This window comes from Amblyomma mixtum, chromosome 2 (assembly GCF_055824585.1).
Source record: "Amblyomma mixtum isolate Tamu chromosome 2, ASM5582458v1, whole genome shotgun sequence".
NCBI lineage: Eukaryota > Metazoa > Arthropoda > Arachnida > Ixodida > Ixodidae > Amblyomma > Amblyomma mixtum.
Genome location: NC_143013.1, coordinates 317,456,628 through 317,470,583, shown reverse-complemented (window position 1 = coordinate 317,470,583; position 13,956 = coordinate 317,456,628). Strand labels below are relative to the sequence as shown.

Below are 13,956 nucleotides of genomic sequence, written 5' to 3'. Positions count from 1 at the left end.
TGCAGTCATTTCTGAAACCAAACTGAACCGGTTATTTCTCCAGATGGTGAATTCGTTGACTAATTCTGGAAATAAAAAAAACACAGAAGCAGTTCCCAAAGTTCGGAGCAAATATGCCTGTTTTTGTTGGAGATACGGTTCTGTGCCTAAAGTCAATGTTCTCAAATACCTTGCGCATCCAGTAAATCATTTACAGCAAACAGATGCGAATACAGCCAGGTGCCAACTCACAGCAAGGGCCCTTCGCTCAGCTGCCACTTGGGTGTCTTTCCGAAGTTTGGATACCCTTGTCTTGTTGGCTGGAAGCAACCGCAGCTGCCTGCACAAAGCCATGCAAGTCAGTTTCAAAAGGAGAAAAGCGAAATGACAAAAACTGTGCCGTCGGCCAGAACACCAAGCATGGCACAGAAGCAATAAGCCAGTGTGTGGCTTTTAAGCCAAGCAGGTTAGAAAGGACCCCTGCTCAATGCCCCTGTATTATCTTTCCTAGCATAAACTGGATGATGATAATGCAAAAACAGGCTGAATGCTAACAGCAGAAGTAGACCATTAAAAATGCAAAGTGCATACATCACACACCATTCATCATGCATCTCGGCTATTCACTTCAACCGAGCCAGGTGAATCAGAATACTGTTGTAATGGGCACTTACCTGCCATCAAGCTCCAACTGGTCGGGGGGAGAATTCCTTGCTTTTTCGGCCTCTTCGACCTTGGAAAATGTCACAAACCCATACCTAAACCAAAAGAGCAAGTTAGACCACAGGAGTGAAAACTAAATGCAAACTCTTCCTAGTTCTCAACCGTATTGTCAATGAAGCACAGATGATTCAGTCGTAAGAGCAAGTAGGCACTATAAGAGACCCTATGTCCACGGTCTTTATCCCATTGTTTTTCGCCTTGCTCTGGTTGTAACCGTTTAATGTGCGTAGCTAAAATTGGCTGGCCTGCTAAAGTTATCGCGCCAGAGTTGACCACACAGGCCCAAAGGCAAGGAGAGATTTCCTTTTCCTGACCTTGGTGAATAACTTGAATCCAGGCAATCTAAAAAATTATGAAAGGAGGGTAGCTCAGTGCAAAAGTTACATGTTGAGGGTTAGCTCTACGATAAACCATAATTATAGTCATAAGAACTTCCAATGAAAGCAGACATCTTTTGATGTGGCCAGTATGCTACACTGAAAAAAGGAACTTGCAACAAAGGCTTTGAGAGTGAATACTGAAGGTTGGGCAAAAGCCTTAAAATCATGTACTGTATATTTCAACACACATGGAGTGGAAACACAGTGATGAAACATAGCAAAATAAACTTTCACTGACACGGGCATATCTACATTCATTTCAAAATAAAATGATAAAAAAATTTATGTAGATTCCTGTTGCTACCAAAAAGGTAAAAAAAGCAAGTACACATTTAAGCAATAAAAAAAAAAGAAAGCATTAGTAAGCACCTAAATGCACACCAGATATTGCAATAATGATCATAAGTCAACAATAACAAGAAAACACAGAAAAGAGTGCAAAAGCAAAGCATGTTCACAGAAAACAGTCTCTAAGTGGCAGTGCCATTATTATTATTATTATTAAGCAGGGTCTAGTGGTAATAAAAATCGGATTGGTTACTCCTCCATAAACCTGATACATGTGAAGCTAATCAAGATGACATCACAAACGAAATTGATTTGAACATAGTAAATCACAAGCCTACAGAACCACAAGCTAGGGAACTTCCAAGGCTGGCCAAAGTCAACTGACAAATTATGCAAAAACTCTGTTTCAATTTCAGCAGAATCATGAGAATCTCTCATATTCATGGGAGCTCCTTACTACTGCACTTTCAAAAAGTGTACATTACAAAAAATAAAAAATTGAAAGCTTGCTCAATGTACTGATAACCCATCTATATTTAGAAGTACTGAAGTACAAAAATATTGAGGTAACACAATCAAAAACAAGCTTTATTTTACTCCCGAATGCTTCTGAACTGAACAACAATAACAGCAGCACTTTTGCACGATGTCAATGCTTAGACAAGTGAAGTTAAAATGTTACTAATATCTTCTGCGCAGTGACAACCTGTTGCATACATTATGTAAAGATACATCAAGAGTAAGCAGAGCATAATAGGCAGGTTTTAATTTTGGGAAACAGGAACTTCCTCATAAATGTGCCAGCTGTATTGTAACTGCCTGAACCATGACGCTGTTCAGAGGTCACAGTGCACTAATGTATAACGTTGAAAAAATTTAAAGGTAAACATCACTTCAGTGTCACATAAGCATGCCAGCATACCACACGCCTGAATTTACAGCACCCCAAGCAGCAGTGCAATCAGTCCACTGAAACATGTGCCATTTGCACCTGATGCAACTGGTACAGAAGTTCTCTGCCAAAATATTTTGACAGTAATGGAAAGTTTCCAAAAACTAGAGAGTAAATAAAATAAATATTCAGACAAAACTGGACTCCCGATCTGCCATGTCTCCCTCTCAAGCCACCAGTCATGCTCTGCCCACTCTTGCTGACAGTGTCCCTGCCGGAAAGCATAGATTTAAGCATGACCAAAGTCAAACTAAGATCCAAAAAAACCTTTAAATTAAAAAAAAATGCAATGAGGCTGGGAATTTCTGATCCCTGCAAAATATAGCCGATTCCTGTGACCTGCATACCAATGGACACCCCACCATCAGGTGTACAACGAGGTAATTAAGAAAAAAAAATTGCCTCAAGTGCAACAAAGGTGTCTATGAAAAGGCGGTCATCTCAGCTACCATAGCAGCCTGGCACATGCCACACACCTGTCACAGCTTTCGTGGGGCTTGTCTCGTTATTATTCCTACCACAAAGCTCATTGCTTAACCTCTCGTGCAGCACCATCCAGAACAGTGGAGTAAAGCACTACACTCTTTTTACGCGAATGGGTGCAACGACATGCAGCGACAAGTCATGGCTCCAGATTGGGCCAAGTGTATGCTGCTACCAGGGTGATATAGCAAATGAAAAAAGAACTCCACACCACAAGGCAACAGGCACAAACAAAGAAAAAGACGAATTTTGTGGCAACTGGTAACGCTATACGAGAGACAAAGGCTCAAAAAGGAGACTAGACGAGTGTTGACTACCAAATAACATTTAATCATGAAGCAGAGGCTGATGTATGCACAGCTGTGAACCACAGTGTTCAAAAATCGATAACGCCGCATAGCTCAAAAATCGATTAAAAAATTCAGATTTTTAGAAAACACTTCCACAAAGTTTTTTAATGACATATGCAGAGATTCTGGCTTTCCATATGATTGAGATCAAGTATTTTCAGATGTTTAAATATTTTGCTTCCCTACATGTCTATTACAGAGAAAAAATGTTAAGCTGATGAAACTGAACACGTCGAAGTGAAACAAAAAACTGAAGCTGCAGAAAAGTCCATTTTGAACTATAAACACCTGTTTGTTTCACCCTATAAGGTCCAAGGTTGACACCCAACTGCGCGGGAACGCGGACGTGCTCTGCATGGGCTCCGTGAATCGTCAGTGTTCTTGACCGGAAAACCCCAGTTTAATGCAAAGTGTTTATTGGATGTGTTCCGTGAAGTTACGAGGACCATCTGGACACCAATTTTATCTCTGTGAGTAGAATATTTTTCCACTTACGGGACATTGAAATCTTGAGGCGGCGAGAGCCACGCTACACCTAACGCCGACGTAGCGTCGGCCGTGGCCGAAGCAGGAGACGCATGGGCTTCGCTGGCCCTACCGGGGCTGAGCAGCCTCGACGGCGGTATGGCATCAGCATCGACTGCGGCACACATTACGGCCCCGGTTATTGAAAATAACCCGGGTACGGACCAGCCCCAAGCCATAGAGCTTGCAAGCACCAACAACGCTGGAGCTATGAGGAGACCGCAAGAACAACCAAGAGTCTACCCAGTCAACGAGACCCCGTGGCGAGTGATGAAGGAATTAGTGGAGCGCAGAGCCCAGAAGGACAGGAAAGCTACCGGTCAGGCAAGTACACCTTCGGAGGCAAACAAGACTTCAGTGAGAACGAGCGAGCCACAGCAGCAGAAACCTGGGACGCCGGGACCGAACGCCATGGTCCCGAACGCGCCACCGGCGTCCGCTGCAAACAACCAACTGAAGACACTCCCTGGTAACAGGCGAGATTTCGTACAGCTCCCGAAAGGAGGATACAAAATCGTATTCCGACCGAAGAGCCACAACCTAAGAGTGGGAGATTTCAAGCCCAGCGATTACATACAAGCCCTGGTGAAGGAATGCAACCTGGTATACATCGGCGACATGCTTGTCGCGGTGAAAGCCATCTCAAACATAATAATAGTCCGGACGCCAGATGGTGCGAAGGCAGAAGCTCTGCAAAAGACGAGGAAGTTGTGCCTCGGAGACAAACAATTCGAGTTCAATGCCTACTGCTCCACGGCGGAGGGAACTATCCGGGGTGTGGTGCATGGAGTGATGGCCGGCACCACGCAAGAGATCCTAATGAACCACATCCAAGTAGCAACGCCGGGAATTCGTGCAGTCTACGCGAGAATGCTCGGGAAGTCAGAGTCAGCGCTCATCGCGTTCGACGGACCGAGGTTGCCGAAGACAGTCGCAGTGATGGGAGGACTTTACAGAGTTTACCCTTACCAACCTACGAAGCAGGTGTGCTTGAGATGCCACCTGCAGGGGCACCGATCAGACGTCTGCCCGGAACCAGAACCCATTCCGCAGTGTCCTAGATGCAAACGTGCCAACGTCGACGGACACGAGTGTGGGGAGCCCAGGTGTGAGTGGTGCGGCGAAGCTCACGCCACGGGCGATATAGGATGTAAGAGACGTCTCAAGCGGAAAGGCCAGCAGAACCAGCAAGGCAAGAAAAAAGAAAGCAGTTGCCACGGTGGTCACAGGCCGCGGTGGTTCGACAGTGAGGAAGCCGAAACGAAAGGAAAGAACGGATCCTCGAGATCTGCGTCTCGGAACAGGCGCGGCGGCAGCAGAAGCCGAACGCCGTTCTTCAAAGAGGGAGACTTTCCGGGGCTAGCAGACGCGAGAACCACCGACCACGATGGCGACAACGCCTGGGTTCGAGGGAACGCTCACGGCGCTTCCGCATCTAAACAGAAGACCAAGCAGTCCAAGAAGGTGAGTCAGTCTAGGAGCGAGTCTCCAGTCTATCCCACTGCTCTAGACTATTCGATACAGGCTAGATTCGAAGCTCTAGAAAAAACAAACAGGGAACTTAGAGAGGAAAATGAACGACTAAAAAGGAGGCTCTCGTTTATAGAACAGCGACAACAAAGAGAAGAAAGTGATACAAACCGAGGAAAAGTACACGGAGTACAATCGCCCACGACGAAAACAAGCACGCAAGGGCCAGCAGCCGTACAACCGCAAGTAAGGGAAGAAATAGATGCTACTATACCACTGCACCAAATACAGGAGCAACAGAAAACAGTCTTGGCGACGCTGGAACAAATCATGAGCAGACTGAACGCAACCGATCAGAGATTGGCAGAACTGTTCAGGAGACAAAACAAGAGAGCACCGGAACAGGTCGACCTAAACGAAAGCGCGAAGATCTTCGCGGCGCAGCAGTAGTGTCACATCATGGCTAACGCAGAAGAAAAATTTACAATATGGCAATGGAACTGTAGAGGATTTCGAAAAAAAACCGATTTCAACATACATGTAATGCAGCATAAACACCCTCCCACTGTAATAGCGCTGCAAGAAACTAACACTTCGCCGAAGATAGTCGGCTACGACACCATAGTAGATGAAAGATTTAAAAAAGTGGCCATTTTATGTCAGAAGGGGGTCACTACGCACAAGCACACGACACCAGAAGAAGATATAGAACACCTTTTAATAGAGGTAATACCTAAGAAGCGCGGGGAGAAGAGCCTATTCGTACTTAACATATATTCACCACCTCGCAAGAAGAGACATGACTTCAGAGAAATCATTAGAGCGGTGATCGGCCTGGTAAAACAAAACCACCTTGTGATTGTAGGAGATTTCAATGCTCCGCACAAAGAGTGGGGCTACAAGATGAATACAAAGAAAGGAAAAACCATCCTAGATGGAGTGGACACGCACGGGCTGGAAATCGTTACCGATAGCAGATACCCTACTAGGGTCGGAAACAGCGTTTCAAGAGACACTAGCCCTGATTTGACCATCATAGGAAATATCCTAGACTACGAATGGTCTAACACCGGGGAGCAGTTCGGAAGTGACCACTACGTAATTCAAACGCAAATTAAACTTACAAGGTTCAGCACAATCCAGAGAAAGACAAAAATCACAGATTGGAAAAAATTCCGTGAACAGTTGGAGAATGAAGCCGGACGAACTGCGATAACGGACATCGAAAAGTGGACCAAACGACTACGGGAGGTCCACAGAGACAATACTACAGAGCTAGAGGTCACCGATGAATTTCCACTTGCGGATAAACGATTGCTACATCTTTGGGAGGCTCGTAGGGGACTGACGAAAAGATGGAAGAAACAAAAACATAACAGGAAATTGAGACTCAGAATAGCTCAGATCAATAAGAAGATAGAAGACCACACTGCAAACTTACTTAGAGATAATTGGCACCAAATTTGCAATGAACTAAACGGCAACTTGGGTAGCGCTAAAACATGGGCGCTGCTCAGGCACCTCATAGACCCGACAAAATCGAAAAGAGAAAACAGCAAAATGATAGAACGTATCACGCACAATTTTCAGGGAACGGACGCCCAGATTACAGATTTTCTTTGGTCCAGGTACGTCGGAAGCACGCAAGTGCCACCCTGCACCATGGTATATTCAGGGACAAGGAACTCGAAGCTGGATGAACCGATAAAAGACTACGAGGTATACGCGGCTGCCAGGTCATTCACAAGGAACACAACACCGGGAAAAGATCAAGTAACAAATGCAATGATCAGAAACCTCAGTGATGACCAAATCGAAAGCCTGACTGGACTAATCAACGAGCACTGGGAAAGGGGCACGGTCCCGGCGGAGTGGAAACACGCTGAGATTATCGTGATACCTAAACCAGGGAAAACACCCAGTTTGGAGAACCTTAGGCCCATTTCACTAACGTCATGCCTCGGTAAACTATACGAGAAAGTGGTCAAGACTAGACTGAGCATTTACATGGAGGACAACGGTCTGTTTCCGGATACCATGTTCGGGTTCAGAACGGGGCTCTCCACGCAAGACGTGATGCTCCAGTTAAGAGACCGGTACTAAAACAAATATCGGGCACTCGAGAAGGCGTAATCTTGGCCGTAGACCTCAAGGGGGCCTTCGACAACATCGGCCACAATGCCATTCTCACAGAACTCTCGACAACAAACTGTGGGGAAAGGATCTTCGCATATGTAAAGGCCTTCCTGTCTAACAGAACAGCAACGATCGGCATCAACAACATTAGGTCAGAAAAGAAGACGACGCCAAACAGAGGGACGCCACAAGGATCCATCATCTCACCTTTGCTCTTTAACATAGCAATGATTGGATTAACTAGGAGACTGAAAAACATCAAAGATGTAGAACATTCAGTTTATGCGGACGACATCACAGTGTGGACGACAAATGGATCGACGGGAAACAAGCAAGAAATACTGCAAAGAGTGGCGGATGAGATCGGTCAATTTGCTTTATTTAGCGGGATGCAGTGCTCCCCAGAAAAATCAGAATTTATTAGACTTCACAAAAATAAAGAGGACAGGGGAACGATAGAATTAGAGATAGATGGACAACCCATAAGAAGGACAAATAAGCTTCGCATCTTGGGAATGTGGCTGCAGGAGAAAGGCAAACGGGACCATACCATCCAGCTCTTGGAACACTCCACGAAACAGATATGCAGGATGTTAAGCCGGATTACGAACAAGAGAAAAGGGGTGAAGGAGCGAGATGCGTTACGGATCACTTCTGCGCTCATCATACCGAGGATGACGTACGCGCTTCCGTACCTACAACCTAACAAAGGGGAAAAGAACAAAATGAAAACATGCATCAGAAGGGCGTATAAGCAAGCCTTAGGCGTCATGACCTGCGCCTCGACAGAGAAGCTGATGAACATGGGGGTGTACGGCACCTATGAGGAGCACAGCGAAACCATGCTCAGATTTCAAATGGAAAGACTTAAAAGAACAGCCGCTGGCCGCGCACTACTGATCAAGCTAGGATACCCGGCAGAAGACGAGGGCGAAGACAAGACAGACATTGACAGCCAAATTAGGAGCACTTTCTTGGTTAAACCAGTGCCCAGAAACATGGACCCGAAGAACCACGAAGGAAGACGGGCGGCGAGATCATTGGAGTTGGACAGGTTCCTAAAGAAGAGACAGATGGTTCTGTATGTTGACGCGTCCAAGTACAGAACGAAGGAAAACGCTAGGGCGGTAGCAGTAGTGAACGCCAATGGGAATATAGTTACTGGTGCATCAGTGCGCACAAGGACAACACAAGCAGCGGAAGAGATCGCCATAGCTCTAGCCCTGACTGAAGCCAATCGGCAGGGACTGAGTTACTGGATAGCCACGGATTCTCAGGCTGCAGCAAGGGCGTACAGAGATGGAAGGATCGGCCGAAAAGCCGCGAGTATCCTCTTCGAACAAAAACAACACAGACATGGATCAAACAACACAAACATTCAACACACCATCATTTGGGTCCCTGACACTGGGGTTGAGGGAAATCTCATGGCAGACACCGTTGTCCGAGGGTTCACGAACCGGAGGGCGGGTTTGCCGGTGGAACCCTTCAGCACGCCAGAATCTTACGGGGAGGCAATGAAGGCGTTGTTGGGAGCGCGCAAGAAGTACTCGGCTCCGGCGGATATCCTCGACAGAGAGCAGGCCACCACGCTCAGACGACTACAAACAGACACCTACCCAAGCAGAGCCATGTATCACAAAATGTGGCCGAACAGATACGGGAAAGAGTGTGTGTGGTGTGGGGGCTACGCCACAACGTACCACGCCACCTGGGGCTGCGAAAAAAGCTCTTTACTACCAAAGGTAAATAGCCCTAGTCTAGAGCAGTGGGAGGCCCTCCTGGCTGACTCCGACCCGAGCACTCAGCTTATGCTGGTGACGAGGGCCAAGGCAGCGGCGGAGGCCAACGGTATCCTGGACTAGGGAAGACCGACCACTGTAGCTCCACATCTGTCTATCCCCATCCCCCTACTCCCTACCTCTTCCTTTTGAAAAAAAAAAAAAAATGTTTTTACTACTACTACTATAAGGTCCAAATAAACATGATGGCGGGTTTAGTAGAGCAGTTTATTGCCTTTCACTTCTGAGATTTTAATCAAGTAGATTTTTGTTTAAAGCGAGAAAAAATTTTTGAAGCTGACTCTCACAGTGCAAGTTGTGTCGTCTCTTAACATTTCTTCACCGCACAGCATAGCACCTGGCATGATACATTTATGCCAAGATGACTACTACAACTTGTCCTCACTCGCAGTCGTGCATCTTTAGGGCTGGTGCTAAGGCAAATATCGCATGAGATTCGGCGAGTAGTATGCAAGATTGTCTTCACTTTCGAAGTTCAAATGGACCCTCTCGGGTGCCAGCCAAGAGCAGAGAAACGAGGGTATTCAATGTGCGGCCTCAAGTACACCACAAGGCAGAAACAATCAACCGGCAGACAAACTTAACATCAGTCCTTTATTTATGAATGAATATGATCGCGTAATGCGCAAGACTTGGAGCCCACGTGACGGAGCGATGCCCTCAACACAGCTTTGGGTAAAGGCTAGTTCACATGAAAGCAGCTAAGTGAACTGAGCGGTTGAGCAGTGCGTCGCAACGAAAAATTTTCAACTTGTTGAAATCTCGCCCCTCCAGCCACAGCACTGCCGCGATGACTCAAAACAGGTTTTTGCGCCATGGTGGCAAGGTACGCTAGCGTTTTCGCTTGCAAGTGAAAGGGGCTTTAACGCGAGACACACTGGAGGTGCTTCGTTCTCAAGTGACCGAACATACTGCGACTGCGGCACCGGAGCACAACGTCGCATGCTCCTCGTGTCCTCTACGTGTCTGTCATGGCTCTAACGACGACTAAGTCCAGCATAAACACATTAACTAACAATCTCAATCGCATGTGCCGCCTCAGAAGCGCTAAGAAGATCTTTTCTCATGAATATCTGTTCTACTACACAATGTTCTGATGCCTGCCTGCAGTGAAAACTTCACTTAAGAACAAGAACTGTACATTTCACCTGGCCACAGCGCCTACGATGCTATGCTCTGCGGTGAAGAGGCACAAAGAGACAACTTACAGCGCAAGAGGTCAACCTCAAAAATTTTTTTTCTCACTGTAAAAAAAATCACCTCAATCAAAACTCCCAAAATTAAAGGCAATAAACTGTTCTACTAAAACCCCATTACTTGTATTTTTACTTGGACAACCTCGGGGTGAAATAAATGGGTGTTTATGGTTCAAAGCATACTTTTCTGCAACTTCAGCATTTTATTTCACATCAATGCGTTCAGCTTCTTTAGCTACAACAATTTTATAGGTAATAAACATCTAGGGAAGCAAGATAGCCATTTCTTAATTTCCGAGGGTTAGTTGATGTTTTTTAAAAAAATTGTCATTTTTTTTTAATTGTCAAAACAATGTAATTTTTAAATGTTCTTTAAATTTAAAAAAATATTTACACCGTTTAAATATATATGACCTGAATCATATCGAAAGCCAGAATCTATACAAATGTCGCGTTCAGACTGAGCACACTTCAAGAAAATTGGTTTTTGAGGAAAAGAAATGGTGTAGTAATTGTCTAGCATCTTAGTGGACACCCAAACCGCCCATAAAGAAAGGATGGAAGGTGAGAATGAGGGAAGAGAGAGAGAAAGAGGTGCCACTACTCCCAAATAATTTTGACCACCTGGGGATGGGGAGCCTGCATTGACATCGCACAGCACACGGGCACCTTTGCATTTCGCCTCCATCGAAATGCGGCCGCCACAGCCGGGTTTGAACATGGGAACACTGGCTCAGTAGCCGAAAACCATAACCACTGAGCCATCGCAGCAGCTGTGCTAACCTCAAGAATAAGTTGTTTTTTTTTTTTGGCAAAAATATTTCACGCTTAGATTACACACATTGCAATAAGTTTCCATGAATTTTTTAAGAAATCAGAGATAGTCGAGCGAAATGTCTGGGACGTTTGACATGCAATGACCCTCTATTATTTCTGACGTACATTGGTCTACATTTTCGGCAACAACAGTGGACCCAAATCTGGTAGGCATGCACTAACAATTCTTACAGTGAATGCCTAAGCGACCATCCACTTCATGCCACACATTTTGATTTAATTTAGCTTTTCGTTGAGTCAACGCACCATTTGACCAACAGAACATCCAACAGAACAGAGAATTTCCAAAAGACTATGCTCTCAGTGGACTCATTTATGGCATTTTTCATTAAGAACGGTTAACATGCGCCACATATAACAGCCAAATCTTTGTAACGGCATTTTCTTGTGTATTGTGGTTCACACACTGCACACATATCAACTGCCACTTAATAACGGAATTCAGTTAGAAGTCAGCAAGTCTCTGCCTCAATAGAGGGCACCGCTACCCACTGATATGGATCATTAATTAGCCCAAGCAAGCACCCCATTGAAAATTCCTTGCAAAATGTTGCTAGTAAATGACAATGTTTATACATTTCAGTACATGGTTACTAGTGTTGTGCCTTGTTTTCCTTCAAAGCCTTTTCACCTCTGTTTACTGGTTTCTTTAATGTCTCTTCTTTGAATAGACTACTAAATCTGTGACACTACTTTCATCTCAGCTATTATTACTAACCAGCACAGAATAACCCCAATGCCAGAACACATTGGTGACGTAAAACTACTTGAGTGTAAACAGCTACAAAACAGCTACAAAACAGCTCAATAGCACTATCTTTTGTGAAGGCTCTGCACCATACTCTTCAAGAGACAATGTGGTATTAATGTGAAGCAAAATGCATGAAGCTTATAAATGGCCACCTATTCTCATTAGCAAATGAATGACAATCATGTGAGTATACTATCTGTATAATTTGATTTCTACATTAAAAAAGCAAAGGAATATTACCCTTTGGGCCACCGTTTGATGTGGTCCTGTACAATGGTGCAGTCCACAACTTTCCCAAACTTGCTTAAAAAATCACGCAGTTGACGCTTTGTAACCTGAGGGCATAAGAGAAAATGGATATATTAACAGCAAACATTTGGGCACAGAATACGTACAAAGTACTGCACTAGGGGATACCTGTAATTCATGATTTTTATGTGCCAAAGCGTTTCCGCATTTCATCTTCACCGATATGTGGCCGCCAGGGTAGGGTTAGAATTCAAAACGTGACCTTAAAGAGGCCCAAAGCATAGCCACTTAGCCACTGCGGCGGGTAAAAGGTTGGAATGGAGAAGTTGCGCCCAGGAGCACTGGACAACTATTTGCTAGGCTGATGTGCCACTTTCTGTCAAGCGAAAGAAGCGTCTGGCTGGTGCGCACACAAAAAGCACATATCGTTCGCGTCGCAACACCATTGTGACCTGCGGCTGAAAACCACTTGAGCAGACAAACTCCCAGGAAAAAAGGAAGAGAACCGGATGAAGAAGACAGGTGAAAAGAGGCAGTGGACAGAACTTATCGTCGCCAGACGACCTCTTATCGCGCTCACGCAACGGCGCGCATCTTAATCTGCGAGACGCAACAGAGGCCGGGGAAAGCCGTTTGTGGGCTGAGCACGTCGGCGTGTTCGGCAGTGGCAACAGTGACAGCATTAGAAAAGACTACATTGGAAATAAACCAAGAAAAGACAAACTGAATAAGCTCAGAGTAGAAACACAACAGGCGCGTTTCAGGACGCGCAACTATACGTGGAGGACCTAAACAAGCGATGTTGGCAAACAGCCAAGGGAACGTAAACGTAAATAAAAATTAGGGTTCGCAGAAGGCCACAAGCAAGGGGCCCGGAACAGTTAAAAACTCACCCGGTAACTGATGTTACCGACGAAAAGTTTCTTCTGGTAGAAAGCTTCGTTTTCCTTGACGCTGTCCGCGTCCTCGGGACTCGTCTCGTCGGACTTGTCGTCTTCCATCGCGGTCTCCATCTTCCGACGAGCCGAATCTAGCCACTCGTTGTCGAAACTGTTGAGCCCAGACTCGGACCGCCTAGGGTCGAAGAAGCGACACTTTCTAGGGGAAGGGGTCTTGCACAGTCGCTCGCGCAGCTGCTGCTCTGAGAAGATCCAGCTCTCGCGGATTGGCGTTGACACGGGCGTCGCGGGCAAGCTCGATCGGTAGACGGCGCCGGCGGGCAAGCAGTCTGGCAGGCAAACCGCGTTCAGCCCCATGAACGCTTCCGAATGCAGTTTCTGCAGGCACCGTATTCGGTACGCGTACGAGAACATGACGACGGCTGCGCACTGCCAAACCGAATGATAGGACGGACGCTGCGCAAGGATGATAACCGGCGCTCCTCTTCTTCAGCGGGTCGTCACACCATCTCCCAGTGGATAGCCGCTGGTGGTGGTGTCTTTGCACCTTTCGTCACCACGCACTGCATGACCGCAGCCGATCACTGGGCCCTGTCGCGATCTCTGGGCTGAGCGTCGTGCATCTCTGGTTACGTTCCGAAAACTGTGTTACCTCAATTATGAAGAAAGACCTTACAGACGTGCGGAAACTATGCCGTGTGGGAACAACAAACAAGTCGCCATATTCTTTCTTCGCCGGATTGGATGCTGTCGGCTTGATGCTGCGCAACCGCACCATTCGGCGTGGCGACGTTAGCGATGTTAGCAAAATTGAAAACTGGTTTTTTACTGTCTCACATATCTCGGTGGGCACCAAACCCAGGCCAATCCCCCACCGTGGGTATGTGCCATCGTTTTTGAGGCAACAGCAGCAGCACCCGAACCCCCGAACCGCGC

At 46.2% G+C, this 13,956-nt stretch overlaps 2 protein-coding genes across 3 annotated transcripts in view; one reads left to right on the top strand and one right to left on the bottom strand.

Moving 5' to 3' along the window:
* Nucleotides 1-13,956, bottom strand: part of LOC149365093 (putative RNA-binding protein EEED8.10) — a 50,944-nt gene extending 36,988 nt beyond the window's left edge. The window contains exons 1-4 of one of the 2 annotated variants that reach the window (XM_089575161.1): nucleotides 13,015-13,956; nucleotides 12,113-12,207; nucleotides 654-737; nucleotides 232-319 (exon numbers count right to left, since the gene is read on the bottom strand). In XM_089575161.1, coding sequence (XP_089431287.1) covers nucleotides 232-319; nucleotides 654-737; nucleotides 12,113-12,207; nucleotides 13,015-13,434 — 687 coding nt within the window. In that variant the 5' untranslated portion in view covers nucleotides 13,435-13,956. The remainder of the gene's footprint in view (nucleotides 1-231; nucleotides 320-653; nucleotides 738-12,112; nucleotides 12,208-13,014) is intronic. The other variant, XM_089575162.1, reaches the window with a different exon arrangement.
* LOC149365094 (uncharacterized) lies at nucleotides 4,540-7,186 on the top strand. The gene is made up of 2 exons (XM_089575172.1): nucleotides 4,540-5,144; nucleotides 6,779-7,186. The coding sequence occupies exons 1-2, from the start codon at nucleotides 4,551-4,553 to the stop codon at nucleotides 6,848-6,850; spliced, it is 666 nt and encodes a 221-aa protein (XP_089431298.1). The 5' UTR covers nucleotides 4,540-4,550; the 3' UTR covers nucleotides 6,851-7,186.